The sequence below is a fragment of the Mustelus asterias genome, chromosome 13 (genome assembly GCF_964213995.1).
Source record: "Mustelus asterias chromosome 13, sMusAst1.hap1.1, whole genome shotgun sequence".
In the NCBI taxonomy this organism is placed as follows: Eukaryota; Metazoa; Chordata; class Chondrichthyes; order Carcharhiniformes; family Triakidae; genus Mustelus; species Mustelus asterias.
In genome coordinates, this window is record NC_135813.1 from 23794707 (window position 1) to 23812039 (window position 17333).

At 38.0% G+C, this 17333-nt stretch overlaps 1 protein-coding gene across 35 annotated transcripts in view; it reads left to right on the forward strand.

Moving 5' to 3' along the window:
• Positions 1–17333, forward strand: part of strbp (spermatid perinuclear RNA binding protein) — a 187711-nt gene that overhangs the window by 157739 nt on the left and 12639 nt on the right. For 21 of the 35 annotated variants that reach the window (XM_078226530.1, XM_078226525.1, XM_078226535.1 and 18 more), the window contains 3 exons: positions 709–849; positions 1253–1379; positions 7299–7343. In XM_078226530.1, coding sequence (XP_078082656.1) covers positions 709–849; positions 1253–1379; positions 7299–7343 — 313 coding nt within the window. The other 14 variants (XM_078226534.1, XM_078226536.1, XM_078226537.1 and 11 more) reach the window with 5 other exon arrangements.

Genomic DNA, 17333 nt, shown 5'->3' on the forward strand with positions numbered 1-17333 from the left:
TCTCCTAATAACTCTGCACATTCTTCCCTTTCATAAAACAGTCTAATTCCCTTTTGAATGCTTTGATTGAACCTGCCTCCACCACACATTCTGCCAGTGCATTCCAGACCTTAACCACTTGCTGCATGGAAATGTGTTTTCTCATATAATTTTTGCTTCTTTTGCCAATTATTTAAATCTGCGCCCTCTCATTCTTGATCCTTTCATAAATGGAAATAGTTTCTTCCTATCTACTATGTCCAGGCCTCTCATGATTTTTGAATATCCCTATCAAATCTCTTTTCTCCAAGGAAAAGGAAGTCCTAATTTCTTCAATTTAGTTTCATACTGAAGTTCTTTTTCCCTGAAACCATTCTCGTGAATCTTTTCTGCATTATTCCCAAAGCCTTCACATCTTTCCTAAAATGCAGCATCAAGAACTCAATAGGCTTAACTTGCATCTTATACAAGTCAACGTAACCTCCTTGCTCTTATACTCTATGCCCCTATTAATAAAACTTCGGATATTGTATGCTTTATTCATCACACGCTCAACCGTTCCTGCCACCTTTGATGACTTACGCACATATACAGAGGGGTCCCTCTGCTCCTGCACCTCCTTTAGAGTAATAAGGTAGAGGTATATCAGCCTATTTAGAACCTCACGTTTTCTATGATTATTCAATAGCTTGTACAGGATCTGATTGAAAATTCTCATCTTCTTCGTAGGTTGAAGTAGATGGTCAGAAGTTCAAGGGAGCAGGTCCTAATAAGAAAGTAGCAAAGGCCAGTGCTGCTTTAGCTGCCCTTGAAAGATTGTTTTCTGGTCCCAGTGCTGCAAACAACAAGAAAAAGAGGACTGGTCCTCCGGTAGGGTTTCTATGGTTTTCTTTCTGCTTCTGTTGCATTAAGCTATGTGAATTAGGTAAGTGACTGATCACAAATAACACGCAAACGGTTTGTAATCAAAAAAGGCACCTTCTAACGCCAATTTATTTACACACCCAAATGTTGTGTGTAATTCCACACATTGTAGCACTTATTTCTGGAATTAACAGTTTCTGTACAAGTCCTCTTGCCTTTTTTGTAAGTTTGGTAAATGCGCTTTAAGCCACACAAGTAGAATGTGTGTTATTTAATTACCTCATTACAGGGTCGACTTCCTTTAAACCTGAAATGATGATGCTTTGAATTGTTTTTAAAACCTGCATTTAATCAAAATGAAATCATCATTTATTGGCTGATGCCTTTTCATGTCTTTCATTTTATAAAGGCTAAGGGTCCAATTACTGCTCCAGCAGCTGCAGTCCAGTCGCTCAGAGGCAGAGGCAGAGGAGCCTTGAGCAGAGGAGCATTTGCTGGTGCAGCAGTAACAGCTGCTCCAGGATATCTAACACCAGGTATGACGCATTGCAAAACAGCTGTGGTCAAAGTCGAAAGTTATCGAAGAAAATGCTTTTTGCTTTATAAATATCTCAGATTTTATATTCTATCGTCTTGTGGGTTTTGCTGAAGGCACATGGAATTAAGTCATCTCTGTTCAAATAATACACAGCCTTGCAAGCACACCTGCATATAATGAAGCTATCAATGATAGCTTTATATGCTAGCTATGATAACTATGAAGCTATCAATGATAGCTTCATAGCTGATTTTGTTAATTTTGCTTACTTGCAAGAAAATAACTGGATTAAACTATTTTTAGACCCACTTGGAAAAATATAATTTGAAGTATTAAAGCAAGATGATAAAACGTGGAAAGATAAGTATGTGAGGTATAATCATGGCAATGCATTAATATCATTCATGACATCTGCATGCAGATATTGGTAATTGTGTACTGTGAAAATTAATACTTTGAAAATATTAGCAAACACACAACCAATGCTCACATCAGTTTTAGTAAGTTTACCTGCCCCTGCAAGATGTACTTCCTGTTTAATGATTATTATTTTTTTATTCGGTAAATGGAATACCTCTTGTTTCTTTGAATCTTACAGTACAGAAGAAGGACATTCAGCCCATCGAGTCTGCACTGACTCTGAAAGGGCATCTCAGGCCCTCCCACCCTATACCCTTAATCCCACACATTTAACATGTCTAATCCACCTAACGTGCACATCTTTGGACACTAACGGGCAATTTAGCATGGCCGATCCACTTAATCTGCACATCTTTGGACTGTGGGAGGAAACCTGGGCACCCGGAGGAAACCCATGCAGACCCGGGGAGTTCATGCAAACTTCACAGTCACCCAAGGCCAGAATCAAATCCTGGTCCCTGCCTCTGTGAGGCAGCAGTGCTAACCACTGTGCCACCACTTCATGTATTCATACTTTTAAGAATTATTAAAATAGATTTTAAATCCCAGCAGAAGTATCAGATGCCAAACAATTTTAATTCAGGTCTGTTGGTCTCTTAGCATACTATCAGAGTCATCAGATATGGACAATCATGGCAGTTAACTAGTTGATCACATATTTGCAGACTTTAAACCCACATGCATTCACTATTGATTGCATGAACCTTTCCACTCCTCAGTTGTCCTAACTGGCAAAGATGCTTCCTTTTAACCAACATATTGTATTTAACCATTAACAGTAATACATATTTGCCTGGTTCAAGGTGCCCAAGATGGACAAGTAAAAATCAATGACCCATTTCCCTCATTCTTGCCAGTAACAAGGGGATATACCTTGATTCATATTTAGGAAATATTGTCCAATATAGAATGTCAGCAACCACACATTCCCTTTCTGATGGGCCATAATGTTTTAATTTTACAAATTTATTTTCACATGGATCCTCGAGTTACATTTTGTAACTAATGTATGGCAAATCAGTTAAATGTCTTAATTTTCCAGAGATTATAGCTTCAAACTGTAGTGCCAGGATTTTATGTCGTGAATCCCTGCGCAGAAGTTAGTAACCTCAGTTGTGCAATCAAGGGATGTAGCTAGAGGTCAAACATTACAGGGGGGGGGAAAAAGGAAAATTAATGTGACTCAAATGTGTTACTTTCACATACTTTCTAGCAGCTGGATTGAGATTTATTTTTGGACTCAAATTTGTTGCTAATTACTTTGTTCATGGGAATATTTGTTTTGAACTATGTCGCAAGTTGCACAGGCCGTTTTGAGATGTTTGGCAACTAACTTAGAGAAATTGAATGCTGGAATGAGACTTGAATCCACCAATCTTCTGACTCAGAGGTGAGGTTTCTACTGATTGAGCCATAGTTGACAATATATACATGCAAGTCGTTGTTGCGTGTTTTGCAATTATGCAAGCAAAGCACAAGGCTGATTGTTGTTTATGCCAAGATAGCGGATGTCAACCTGTGGAGCTTCTTTCATAGACTTGTACATAGTTATCCATTTGGTTATGTAGAAGTTCCTTATTATTTACAGTGTCAGTTGTTGAAATTATGCATTACTGCAGTAATAATGTTCTTTCAATTTTTCCACCCAACAATTTTCTCCCCATAGTTACACTGATGGCCATACTTCTTGCAGGAGTGTAGTTCCATAAATGCCCCACTCAATTCCCTATTCTTTGTAAGGATCTGGACAAAGTGCCTGTAGATTATCTACTTGGAATTCACAGCTAAGCTTAGTGTATTTTCATGCAGTATTCACATGCAATATGAGTGCAAATCCTGACCATGTGTTTGTTTTGTATCTTCGGTTGCTAGCTTTGAAAAGCTAGCAGGGATTGGAAAGAAGCTCCACAGGTTGACATATTCTAACTTGGCTTTAAGCAAGAATCAACCTTGTGCTTTGCTTGCATAGTTTCAAAACATGCAACAATGACTTGCATGTATATATTGTCAACTATGGCTCGATCAGTAGAAGGCTCACCTCCGAGTCAGAAGATTGGTGGATTCAAATCTCATTCCAAGACTGGATCACAAAAATCAAAGCTGTGGCTCTGGTTTACTGTCGAAGATGCCATCTTCCTGATGAAATGTTGAATTGAAGATCCATCTACCCTCTCAAGTGGATATGAAAGATCCCATGACTATTTAAAGAGCAAGGAGTTAACCCCAGTGTCCTGGCCAATGCTTATCCCTCACTCAACATCACTGAAGAACATAATCTGCTTATTATCATAATGCTGTTTGTGAGAGCTAACTGTGTGTAAGTTGGCTGCTGAGTTTCCTTTATTATGACAGTGACTATGTCGCAAAAGTATTTAATTGGCTGTGAAGCACTTTGGGATGTCCTGTGATTATGAAAGGCACTGTGTGAATGCAAGTCTTTCTCTTGCTGTTTAATATCTCACAATGCCTCAAGGCCCTCCAGGTACATTTTTAAATGTTGACCTCAGTCGCAAGAAAGATGGTCTAAAATTTTGTCAAAATGATGGATTTTAGGAACAAAAGAGGGAAGCATTGGGCTAAACTTTCTCAAAGAATACTGCAGTTGCAAACAGTCTCGTTTAGATAGTAGTATGGGACTGACCCAGTGATAATGGTACGGAGTTTTTTGGCAGGGATGAAAGAAATTGATGTTGGCCTTCACAGTGTTTAATTGGAGGAAATTATAGCTCATCCAGCACTGCATGTCAAATAAGCAGCGTAACAACCTCAGAGTGATAATTTAAGAGAGGGGGTGGAGAGGTACAGCTGGATACCAATCACTATACAAGTGGAAGCTGTCCCCTTGTTTGCAGATGATGTAATCAAGAGATAGCATATGGATGAGAGAGATGCTCAGGGGCTTTCAGAGGTAATGGTACAGGTTTGGGAAGAAAAGCCATTGCTAAAGATTCTCCGGTCAGAGTGAAGTCAAGCGAGGGTGGTCACACTGATTAATACAGTGGTGAAGTGATGTTGGGAGATGTGTAATGAGTAGGGAAGGAACAAGCAGGGAATAATTTAATTTTCTGGAAGTATTTATCTTTTCACTAGTTCCACTAAAACTTTCTGATTCTGACATTTGAGCCAGGATTTTATATTGTTCAGGTGGTCACGCACCCAATCCAGAAATGCGGAAATCACGCGCGAAGCCATTGGGAATGCATCCAAATGTTGTTGCACACTCGTGCAATGTTTCGGTTGGCATGTGCGAGTGAAAGTCGAAAGCACACCCGCTGACAATATAGCAGGCAATTTAGCCCATTAAAGAGCCAATTGAATACAATTTTATATGGTCTGTCTACTTTTACAGTTGATAGGTAGGCAGATTGGCCTGGCGGCCTTTACGTTTTAGCTGTAACCGCAATCCAGGGTGAGATGGATGTCAGGATTGAAGTAAGACTAAAAAAAAGTGTCTGGGGACTGAAGTTTGCATTTGAATGTGCTGCCAAGACACTATTTGTAAAGTTCTGTATTTTTATAGGCCTGCAGCTCCTTGAGACAGCCCCGCACCAACCTGTACTCATTTTCCTCAGTGCCTGACCTTTTCCCGCCTTGTAAGAAGACTCACAACACCAGGTTAAAGTCCAACAGGTTTATTTGGTAGCACGAGCTTTCGGAGCACTGCCCCTTCATCAGGTGAGTGCAGGATTTGGTTCATAAACAGGACATATATTGACACAAACTCAATTACAAGGTAATGGTTGGAATGCGAGTCTTAACAGGTAATCAAATCTTTACAGGCGCAGACAATGCGAGTGGAGAGAGAGTTAAGCATAGGTTAAAGAGGTGTGAATTATCTCAAGCCAGGACAGTTAGAGAGATTTTGTAAGCCCAGGCAAGTCGCGGGGTTAGAGACAGTGTGACATGAACCCAAGATCCCGGTTGAGGCCATCCTCATGCGTGCGGAACTTGGCTATCAGTTTCTGCTCGGCAATTCTGCCTTGTGTGTCTTGAAGGCCGCCTTGGAGAACGCTTACTCGAAGATCAGAGGCTGAATGTCCTTGACTGCTGAAGTGTTCCTGTGATTCAGCCTGTGATCTTCGGGTAAGCGTTCTCCAAGGCAGCCTTCGAGACGCACGACAACGCAGAATCGCCGAGCAGAAACTAATAGCCAAGTTCCGCACACGTGAGGACGGCCTCAACCGGGATCTTGGATTCATGTTTTTTTTAATACTTTTCCAATTCAATCAAATCAAGTCCAATTCAGAGTCTCAACAAGTTGAGACATTTCCGATCCAAGCTGACAAGACAGGGCCTACACTCCTGTCTTGGGCCTGATCTACATGAGCCAAGCTGATTGGAGTAGGTGCAGACTCACCTCCTCCAAGGCTTGATCTCATTTGCATCTTAGCCAAAAGGCCAAGATGCCGCTTTTAAAAATTGCTTCATATGAAAATGAAGCTTAAATGTAACCTAATGACCTCAACCAAGTGCAACATCCTCTTCATACTTCACTTGATCTTAGCCAAAAGGCTGAGAAGCTTGGTTCATCTTGGGTTCATGTTACACTATCTGTAACCCCCACATCTTGCCTGGGCTTGCAAAATCTCACTAACTGTCCTGGCTTGAGACAATTCACACCTTTTTAACATGTGCTTAACCCTCTCTACTCATGCATTGTCTGCATGTAAAGACTTGCATTCCAACCATTATCTTGTAATTGAGTTTGTGTCTATATATGCCCTATTTGTGAATCAAATCCTGCACTCACTTGATGAAGGGGCAGTGCTCCGAAAGCTCGTGCTACCAAATAAACCTGTTGGACTTTAACCTGGTGTTTTGAGACTTCTTACTGTGCCTACCCCAGTCCAACGCCGGCATCTCCACATTTTTTCCTGCCTTGCCTGGCAGCTCTGAGCCTTTCCCAGCATGCATTACATGCTGGCTGCCCGAAATTGTGTTCTGGGGCCGACGGTGCAAGAAGCATGTTTCACAGCTGCTTCCAGGCCCACCTAGTGCACTTGTCTAAAAGCTGAAAAATTCAGGCCATGTTTGTAGTATTGTATCACTTGCTCCCAGTGTTTGTAGATTTGTATTTTACTTCTGATTTTGTTGTAACGCTGGTTTTGATTTGATTTGATTTAATATTGGTATACAGTGAAAACTATTGTTTCTTGTGCGGTATCAGACAAAACGTACCATTCATAGAGTACATAGGGGAGAAGTACAGAACATAGTGATTTGTAAATTTCTGGCAAAATTCTCAGCAAACTAGTATAATGTTTTTGAAGAAGCAGAAGTAATGTATTTGGGCTGGTCCAATAATTAAATAGTTGGTTGGTTTAATATAGTAAAATGGTTAATGCAGTTAACATTGAAGCCACGAGCATGTGTGCCTGCAGTAAACTTCAGTGCATCAACAAGAATTATGGAATAAAATTACTTTTGTTTAATTGCTTTTTTTTACTGACAATAATAAAATTTAGAAAAATAATGCTGTTTTTCTTTTTGGCTTTAGGTTATGGGGCACCATATGGTTACAGTCCTGCTGCCCCAGCTTACGGTATGTATTGCAACGCAATGGATTATGACTCTAAGATGACTATCATTTCCTTAGTGCCTTAATCTAGAACATGTATATCTCTGCATTGGGCAGAGATATATATATGTGTGTGAACATTGACAACCCTTCAAGTACTCAAAGTCCTTTTCCTGGTTTATGATTTCGTATATTCAACCATAGTGAAAATATTTCAAATTTCCACGGCTCACTTTTGATTTTCAATTTTTATGTTTGTAAAGTAGGATTACAGGGAGTGTGGAATATATTATGAACTCATAAAATTATGGAGTATTTTCCCAAAAACAGTTTGAACTTTTATTATCTTATGTACTTTGAAGGGTTCAATGTTACATTGAATTAAAACACAAGGTATTGTTTTTAAATAGCAACTAGTTCATTCCGATTTACATACTTGTACAAAAACAGTCCAATTGTCGTTTTGACCCAATTTAAAACTCAATAGAAGAAATCAGCATAACCTTGTGGTTCTTCTCATGGTTGGAGCTCCTCCTTGCAAAGATTTGTCCAGTTGTAAAGGGACTGCTTGTAAACTGCTTGTCCCCTTCCATGCCAGAGTGTACATTTTATTAAATGTAGCCCCAGTGCTTACAGCCATTAGATGCTCTATTCAAAGCAAACTGCACTGCCAGACAAATTAACAAGTTGACTGCAGTAACATTTATTTAGTTCACTGCTGCAATTACTCTTTTTCCATAGCCTTAAGCGGGCATAATTAATTTTAAAGTTGTAAATGTAAAATGAACCTTAATTACTTGATAAGTAACAGCATTTGTGTTTGTAAAATTTGAATCTTTAATTCTAATGTTATTGAATAATATGCCAGTTTTCAAATTTGGCTAATATTTTCAATCAGTTATTACAGTTTCAAGGAACTGTGGAACATGGATATATTGTGGTTATTTAGCTTCAAAATTATAACCCACATATTAAATTGATTAGCAGCAAAACAGGTGGAATGTCAACACTTGTGCCCATCTCACGGTTGGCTCTTGACAGTGTGCTTATCCTTGACAGCTGAAGGGCTTAGTGAAATGACTGCAATTTTAGTCACTAGTGTGACTGTGGAAAATATTTAATCTTGTTAACAAGTTTGTCTGTGGCCAAAATGAATCTCTCCCCAACTGATAAACTTGTTGCTTTGTTCCTAATTTTCCCAATTTATTTTTCAAATTTTTACACTCAACTTAACCATTACTTGGTTTAACCTGGTTGAGGCTATAATGAGGGAAGGATTTAAACTTGATTTAAATTTGGCAATTCAAGTATTCAAGATGAAGAGCAGCATTATTAGTATTCTAATCTAGTAAATTACCATTTTAAGGACTTAATTTTAAGTTTGTATTTTTCTAGTAAACAAAGCAAGCCAACTTGAAAAAATTTAATTTTTTTTTAAAGTCCTCTTTCAGGGACATTTAATCCCATGACCCACTTTCAGTATAACAGGTAAATGTTTAATACTGGAAGGTATATACATTGGCTCAAGCTTTTACCAACCTTTGACTGTTCATACACCTTTGTTGTATTGTAAAATACATTTTTTAAATGTTAGAACAATACTGACAGATTCCCATAACTTACTGAAATATGCTCGATTTAATCACAAAAACTGGCACCATGCTGTTGCTTTGAATGAGTCTTATGTGCAAATGATGACAAGCAAATGTAAGATTTATTTGGAGCCTGAGTTGGGCTGCACATGTGAGCTGTTTGAGTATCACATGAGTTCCAAATATAAATCTGCAAAGTTTGCTATTACAGTCACAGCTGGCATGTGTCTGAAATAACTTACCTGATGTATTTCTAAAATCAATCCTGAACACTACAGTTCATATTTTTTCAGTTTGGTGTGCAGCAATGTTCAACGAGGTCCAAATTAATGTTATTTCCTAGAAATAGATCATTGTCATCATTTCTCACATAAAGGCCCTTGTTTTTCCAGTGTCTAGATGTAATGCAAAACAATATTTGACACGGCTGTTTTCTTGGCTGTAGGTTGAAAGTGTCTTAATGCCTTTGTAAGCTGTTGCATGTTGGGAAATTTGCACTTCAGTCATCTGGTGCTGTTAAAACACCTACTGTTGCTGCTTTGTGATTTCTAATGAAGATAAAAATTGAGAATAAGAAATCTGTCCAGATACTTAGAATTCTGTGAGGCCACAAGAACTTAGTATTCAACCAAATAACATTAATTAACAACCCATAGACCTTTCCAGATCTGCTGTTCAAATAAACTGTGGAATAACTTTTCTGTAGATGACATCCGATTTAGATACAACCTTGAGAAAAATAGATAGTGTGGTCTTTTGAAGAAGCATGATGTAAATTTATGGTAGCATCTGTGGTGAACATTTGCTGCCCAAATGTGCTAGGAACTACACTTTTAAATGATCTGGAATTCTAATTTCCTGCAGACACTCTTGTATCAAGATAAAGATTGGAGTGTAACAATTAATGTCCCAAGTCCACCTCCAATGCGAAAACAACTTATTTGTACGTTTAGTTGAAATAATTTTCGTTTTTTTCAAATTGTTCCAGTGTTAACCATTGCTGATCATTAAATCTGGCAAAATATTCCATTTAAAAGATAGAAAGGTTCTGCTTCACTGCAGGGACACTTATTAGAGGGAAAATGAAAGCTGTCTGGGTTGAGGAAGAGAGAATATTTTACTAACATAATGAATTTGTATAATGAAAAGGATGGCACAGTGGTTAGCACTGCTGCCTCACAGCGCCAGGGACTTCGATTCGATTCCCAGCTTGAGTCATTGTCTGTGAGGAGTTTGCACGTTCTCCCTGTGTTTGCGTGGGTTTCCTCCGGGTACTCCGGTTTCCTCTCAGAGTCCGAAAGACATGCTGGTTAGGTGCATTAGCTATGCTAAATTCTCCCTCAGTGTACCCGAACAGATGCTGGAGTGTCGAGGGGATTTTCACAGTAACTTCATTGCAGTGTTAATGTAAGACTACTTGTGACACTAATAAATAAACTTTAAAAAAACTTTTTAAAAAGCTGCTCCAATGGTTTATTTTGTATTCTGTTTTCTTTAAAATACATGAATTAAATAGATACCTCAATTTGTTATATAGAATTAGCAGCATTGCAGCCAGACTTAGTAGCCCTTTTAATAATTGTGTGATACTGTTTCTGCCCTGATATCCTTTTCCACAATGACAGATTTTATCCCAAATGAATCTATTTTGCAAATAATAAGTTTATGTTCAGCAAGATAAGTTTTATTTTTAAAAATAGCGGGTAAAGAAATGTTCAAAGCTTCGTGGTTTCCAGTACTTACTTAAAAGTACAATTTGGGGACAGATGTGGATAAAATGTGAAGTTACCACACATTGCTGATTTACAGTTTCTACTTGTTAGCACTAATTTTAATGCTGAGGATTTGTCAGCTTGTTCAATAAAATTAGGTGGTATATATAAAGAAAAATAAATAAGTTGAAATTGAATGGCTAATCTGGAAAGATCTATGGTAACAGAACCTTATATTCTTAAGTCAATTTAATGGACCATTAAACTTATTTGGGGTCCTTTCGTTTCTTCTCTCTATAGGTTTGCCAGGCAAGAGAATGCTTCTGTTCCCTGTTATGAAAATTCCAACATATCCTGTTCCCCTTTACTCCTTTTTCAGCTAATTACTGTATTAGAAGCCTAACAACTGATTCTGATCACAATAGCAAAAAAAGTGAGCATTAGGAGAAAAAAGTTGCTTTTTTTAATTAAATTTCTTTTGAAAATGTTGTATGAAGCAAATTATTTGTAAAATAATTTTTCCTATCTTTTTGATTTTAACAAAAAGGCTTAGTTCATTAAAACTTGAAGATGTACTGTGAAATGTTACCTCATTCTCAATATAACTTATGCCAGCCTTCTGTGGTAGAAAGTAATAAACTTTAAAAAGAAAAACCTCACAAACATTTTAATTGAATCATAGCTTCTGAAGAATTTTATGGAAGCTTATTTGTGAAGGATGTATAGATAATAGATCTCTGATCACAAATAAACACTTTCTGTTTCAGAACCAGCCAGCGTATTGCCTGTTTTATAAATCTCTTTATGTAGCAAAGCCTTAACCCAGTATTGTGCATATGCTCTGTACTGGCCATCATTTGTGTAATGAAAATGGTGTTTTCCCTCCTCAAATTTTATAATTAGTATGTATTAATTTATTTCAAAATTTAGTTTATGTTGTTCCAAAACACTCAAGTTAGATCAAATTGATGGTAAGTCTTATACAAATGATGGAAGCTGCAAATGAGCTAATATACCTACGTCCTTCCTAAGATTCTGGTATGAAGCATGTGTGTTAAAATTGGCTTAAGGCTGTTTTGCCTCCATAATATTATATTTGGTTCTTGTGGCCTTTTTTATAGTTATCTGAGATGCATCTTGACTTTGCATTAGTTGCTTCTAGGTAGATAGGTTTTTAATTGATGAGCTGTAGTACAAAAACAAAAAATCTCCTTTTCTAAGGATCTTTTTCCCACTGCACAAAATGAAGAATCTGAAGCAGCAACAAGGTCCCCATGGATATTCGCTACTTAATTGTCCCAATTCTTGTTGAGTGCTGCTGTTTTTTTTAAAAAGTGACACGTCTCACCCATGGGCCATCATTCTTGCATCATTGTCAAGCCTAACAAAACTTCAGATGCTTGTGTTTATATAATTGTTAACCAACATTTTTTTATCCCGGTGCCCTTTTTGTGTATATGCATGCCTTTTGTGAAAATGATATGCCACTTTTATAGGCTTTGAGAATTATTTTAAGATCATCCTTGATTACATCACTTTCTTCCTAAGATTAAGGTACCAATCAGTTTGTTTGCAGTTTATTCCCGAGAAGGACACCTTCCTCTTAAAATCTTTTGACTTTATTGGACTGTGGTAAGGATGGAAGTCAATGATAGCAGTTTATCAAGGTGTGTACGAAAAGTCAGACTTAATTCTAAATTGACCAGTATGTTAAGAATTTCGTGCTAGGGGTCTTGATACTCTGTTAGGAAAGTGCTTAAAGGGATATAAAACATGAGATTTCTTGCCAAAATTGTAAATCTCTACTTAATAAAATCTGAAAGATTGTATATTTTCCATTGCAAAACCCCTAACGATATGTGCACATGCTGGACTAGTGAAATGCAAAATATGCATATTATAGAATCATACAGCATAGAAATAGACTATTCAGCCCATTATATCTGTGCCAGTTCTTTGAAAAATCAATCCAGTTAGTCCAATTCTCCTGCTCTTTCCCTAAGAACTGATTTTTCTTCCCCCTGAGTATTTATCCAGTTATCCTCAGAGTTATTAAATCTAATTCTACTATCAGGCAGTGCATTCTTTAACAAGTTGCCAAGTTCTTCACTTCTGCCATCCTTTGCGCGAGGAGGTTTTTCCTAACTTATTTCCTAATGGCCGTCTTATGAGTTTAAAGCTATGTTCTCTTGTTTTAACATTCCCAACCAGTGGGAAATTTTTCTCTCCATCAAATCAATCATTTCAAAATCCTAAAAAAAACTTAATTGAATCACCCCTTAGCCTGCTATATCCCAGGAAATACAAACCTAATTTATGTGATCTCTCAATGTCATCTAACCCTTGGAGCCATGGTGACATCCCCTTCTAAATGCAATGTCCAGAATTGGGGACACTACACCAGCTAGGACCTAACCGGTGAGTTACAATGGTTTAGCTTGGCTTTCTTGCTTTTGTACTCTATTCTTCTATTTATAAAACCACGGACCCCATTTGCTTTAGTTTAAACAGCCCTGCTCCTTTTCCTGCCACCTGATCTGCAAAGATTTGCATACATATACTCCAATGTCTTATTATTCTTGCATCCCCTTAAAATTGTAATTTAGTTTATATTACCCAGTAAATTATGTTTAAATTTATATATTATGTATCATATATTTATATATAATTATATTTAAATTTATATTTCCCAGTAAAATGCATCACTTCACACTTCTGTTAAATTGCATCGACTGTCTGTCTGCCCATTTTGCCAGCCTGTCTCTGTCCTCCTGAATTCTGTTACTGTCCTACTCTCTGATTACTACATTTTCTGAGTTTCATTCAAACTTTGAAATTATGCCCTGTATATCCAAGATCAGATCCTTAATATATTTCAAGGACAGCAAGACCAGATCATTAATATAGCTATCAAGGACAGCCAATGATCCTAATATCTGAACCCTGGATGTATGACTGTTTACTTCTCTCCAGCCTGTAAAACAGCTGTTCATCACTGCTTTCAGCCTCTTCGCCAATTTCATATCCATATTATTGCCCTCTTAATCCTGTGGGTATCGATTTTACTCACATATCATTGCATTTGGAGTTTTAAATGGGATAATTTATTTTCTTTCTTTTAAACTAAGACTGTGTACGATATAACTTCAGTAAACTTCTGAAAATTAAATATTGATTGCATTGATGCTTGCAACAATATCTTCATTAATTTATATATGTACATATAATTATTAATGCAGTAATGCTGGATAAAGTGTGAGCTTCACTGCCCTGTTAGAGCACATTCACATTTGATGGCTGGTGACACTTGACTATTGCCATTCGCACAGCAATTGTCAGCCTATCAGTTGCATAATCCTTAGGCTTCTTATATTCATCAAGACTGTTTCCTACAAACCCAGAACAAGTATATTTTGAATTAATTTAACATAAGTGAGAATTTTAAGGCACGAGTTAAATTGAGTTTGCAGGGAGATGGTGACTTGAGTGGCAGTGTCACTGGACTAGTAGCCTAGAGGCTCAGGCTAATGCTCTGGGGGCATATGTTAAAATCCTACCATGATAGCTTGTGGAATTTGAACGTATTTGATAAATCTGGAATATAAAGGTGGTCTTAGGAATGGTGACCCTGCACCTACCATCAATTATTCTAAAAACACATGTCCTTTAGTGAATGAAATCTATCATTTTTACCCAGTCTGGCCTATATGTGACTCCAGACCCACAGCAATGTGGTTGACACTTAACTGCCCTCTGAAATGGCCTACAAACCACTCATTTCAAGGGAATTAGGAATGATCAACAAATGTTGGCTTTGCCAGTGACACCCACATCCCACAAAAGAATAAGGAAAAGGGCCTCTATTGAGGACCTAAACTTCTAAATTGGTGCTTATGCAAACTAAATGGGATATAATAGGATTATAGGGAAATGTTTTATCATTTCTTTACAGTAGAAAAGATGTTGCGTTATTGAGTATTTGGCGGCCGAGTTATTTCCTTCATAATGCTGACTGAGACACTGGATTGCCTCTTCAATATTCAACTATCCAAGAGGCGGCTGGATATATCACTTTGGGAAATGGAATCAAAGGTTATGGGAAAAAAGCAGGGTTAGGCTATGGAGTTGGATGATCAGCAATGATCGTAATGAATGGCGGAGCAGGCTCGAAGGGCCAAATGGCCTCTTCCTGCTCCTATCTTCTATGTTTTTATGTTCATGTGCCGCAACCTGTTTGGCTGGGATGCCACAAGGGATAACCAAAACCCATTTTTACTGACTTGTACCAATAAATTCATGGCTTTTTCTGGTGAATTGCTTTTTGTAAAGCAATAATTCATCTCCACTTTGAGGGGTAAATCACTGAAAATTTCTCCCAACTTTTTTTCTGGTTGAATATCTGATCCAGAACTGTGTACAGATTGCATTGGTGGCAATTGCACACATTGCATGCTAATTACCAACAGTTTTTATTATTTCAACATCAGTGTGGCTGAAGCAACAACAATAAATCTGATTAATCTTAATTTAAATAAAACCATCTAAATGTTACGTGAGAATCCCATATAAATAATGCCAATGACTGTAAACAATTGTGTATTATTTAACTAGATTACTTTTTCATTCTCCTTTTGCGTGTTGTGATGTTTAAATTAAAAACTGCTTTTTATAATTTGCTGTGAAGTTTTACAGGTTATTTAAAAAAAAAATTTCAAAGCTGACTAAGCAATTTATTTTTTGGGCAAGTGATGTGAACTTTTTCTCATCCTCTGTCAAGAGAGAAATATTGACTTTGAAATGATAAGGAATACCACAGTCCATTGACATTTACAAATCCATTTAAAGGGTGGTGACTGGAGGATATTTCATCAACATTTAAAGATCGTTATAGTTTTGATCTTCAGCTCTGTTTATTGTTCACTGCATATGATTTATTATGCATCTAATCCTTGTGTATATAAAATGAATTAAGTAGGTACATTTTGATGACCAAGAATATATAGGAATGACCCAGGTACGTAACTCATCTAATTCTATCTGTCTCCTAACACCTTTCAATTTAGGAACTACCTAATGATACTAATAAGCCCTGGGTACTTTGGCTGGAAAAATTCAAAAAGATAATGTTATCATCAACATTACTGTTGCCTTGTGATTGTGGTGTTCATGTTTAATCATTATTACAAATGGAAATACTTTTTTTCCTTTTGATTGATTTTCACTATAATCACAGTTCTTTATGCAATATTGTATTAAAACTGAATTCTTACAATTTGCTGCCTGTGTGCAGTGCTGAACACTGTCAAACAGTTAAACACAATAATGGAATGATGGTTTGCGATCCCACCTCAGAAGAAACAGGACTAAGGCAGCTTCCTTATGCCATGTTCGTACATCAATTATAGAGCAATGGTTGCAGAATTATGGCTTTTATTCCCAATACAGTGATTAACTTTAGCCAGACACATGGGGAAGAGGTCCTAAGCTAAACCAAAAGGCAGAAAGGGAAAAGCGGAGACCAATTGATGCTGGTCAGAATCTCAGTACTAATGGAGTCAGCAGTATGAAACCAGCTTCAAATTTGCTCTTCTCGCTGCACCACAGAGATTTGGATGTTCTACACAACTCTAATGAAAAAGAAAGTGCAGATTTGGATTGTTAAAATTTTTAAACTATTTTTGCTATCATTGGCTTCTTCCTTTTCACATGGAAAGCAGGGGGGAAGGTCTTGAACAGTACCTGACGATAATGGATATTGTAAGCCTTGCCTGTGTCTACATCCAGCATGTTGAAAGTATTCTGAATAGCTTCGTATAGGTACACGATCTGGTGGAATGGCTCATAAGCTAATTAGTAAAGGTAGCTTTTTGTGATTGGGTGTGACTCAAATGAACGGCAAGTGGAACTATTCCATGCGATTAAGGATTTGGAATTTATTTTGGACTGCCAAGGATAGGAGCTTTCCACCATATGGCAGAATTCCAACCTTTCCCTAGCTTGGGGAGACATCACTCAGCCTTTAATCGATCGCATGTCCAATCTGGCTTTTACTTCCAGTTGATCTAATTACAGTCCCAATAACTCAATTTCTGTGATTGGGAGATGCAGAGACTTTGACCACCTGCCCCTCCTCCTCCCCAGTCGCTGCTGCTCCCCATGTGCAACCTGCATTGGGTCCTCATCTTGGTGCTGTCCGCTGCAAGGGTTGCTTCTGCTGGCAGAGGATGACTGGATTGTTTGGCCAATCTCAGACTCCATTACTGATAGAGCAACTGGATCCCAGCTCAACCATAGTCTGTTTCTTGGCTTCAGGCTCTGGTTCCGGCGCCAACTGTGGGATAGAGGGAGGGAGACAGTAATCTCAGCCACATCCTGCTCTCAGCAGCAGTTGTCACTTTCTGCTGCCTCTAGCTTGGACAACCCAGAATTCTGGTGCTGCCCAAGTGCCCAGTGATTGAAGAGCCGGTGTCCTGCGGGGTCTGTGCACCCAGAGCCTGATCTGCTAATCCTCAGGGAGTTAGATCCAAGTGTACCAGCTGAAGAAGATTCCCACTGGCAGCAAGGATAGCAACAGGGATGACGAGCCAAGTTTGGAGAAGGTGAAGAAATCCAGATTGGGTGGGAGGGTGGAGAAGGAAGATGGATGAGAGTGATTCTGGGTGGGGAGAGATGGAAGGGTTGAGTGAGTGGAGGTGGGTGCGAAAGGGATG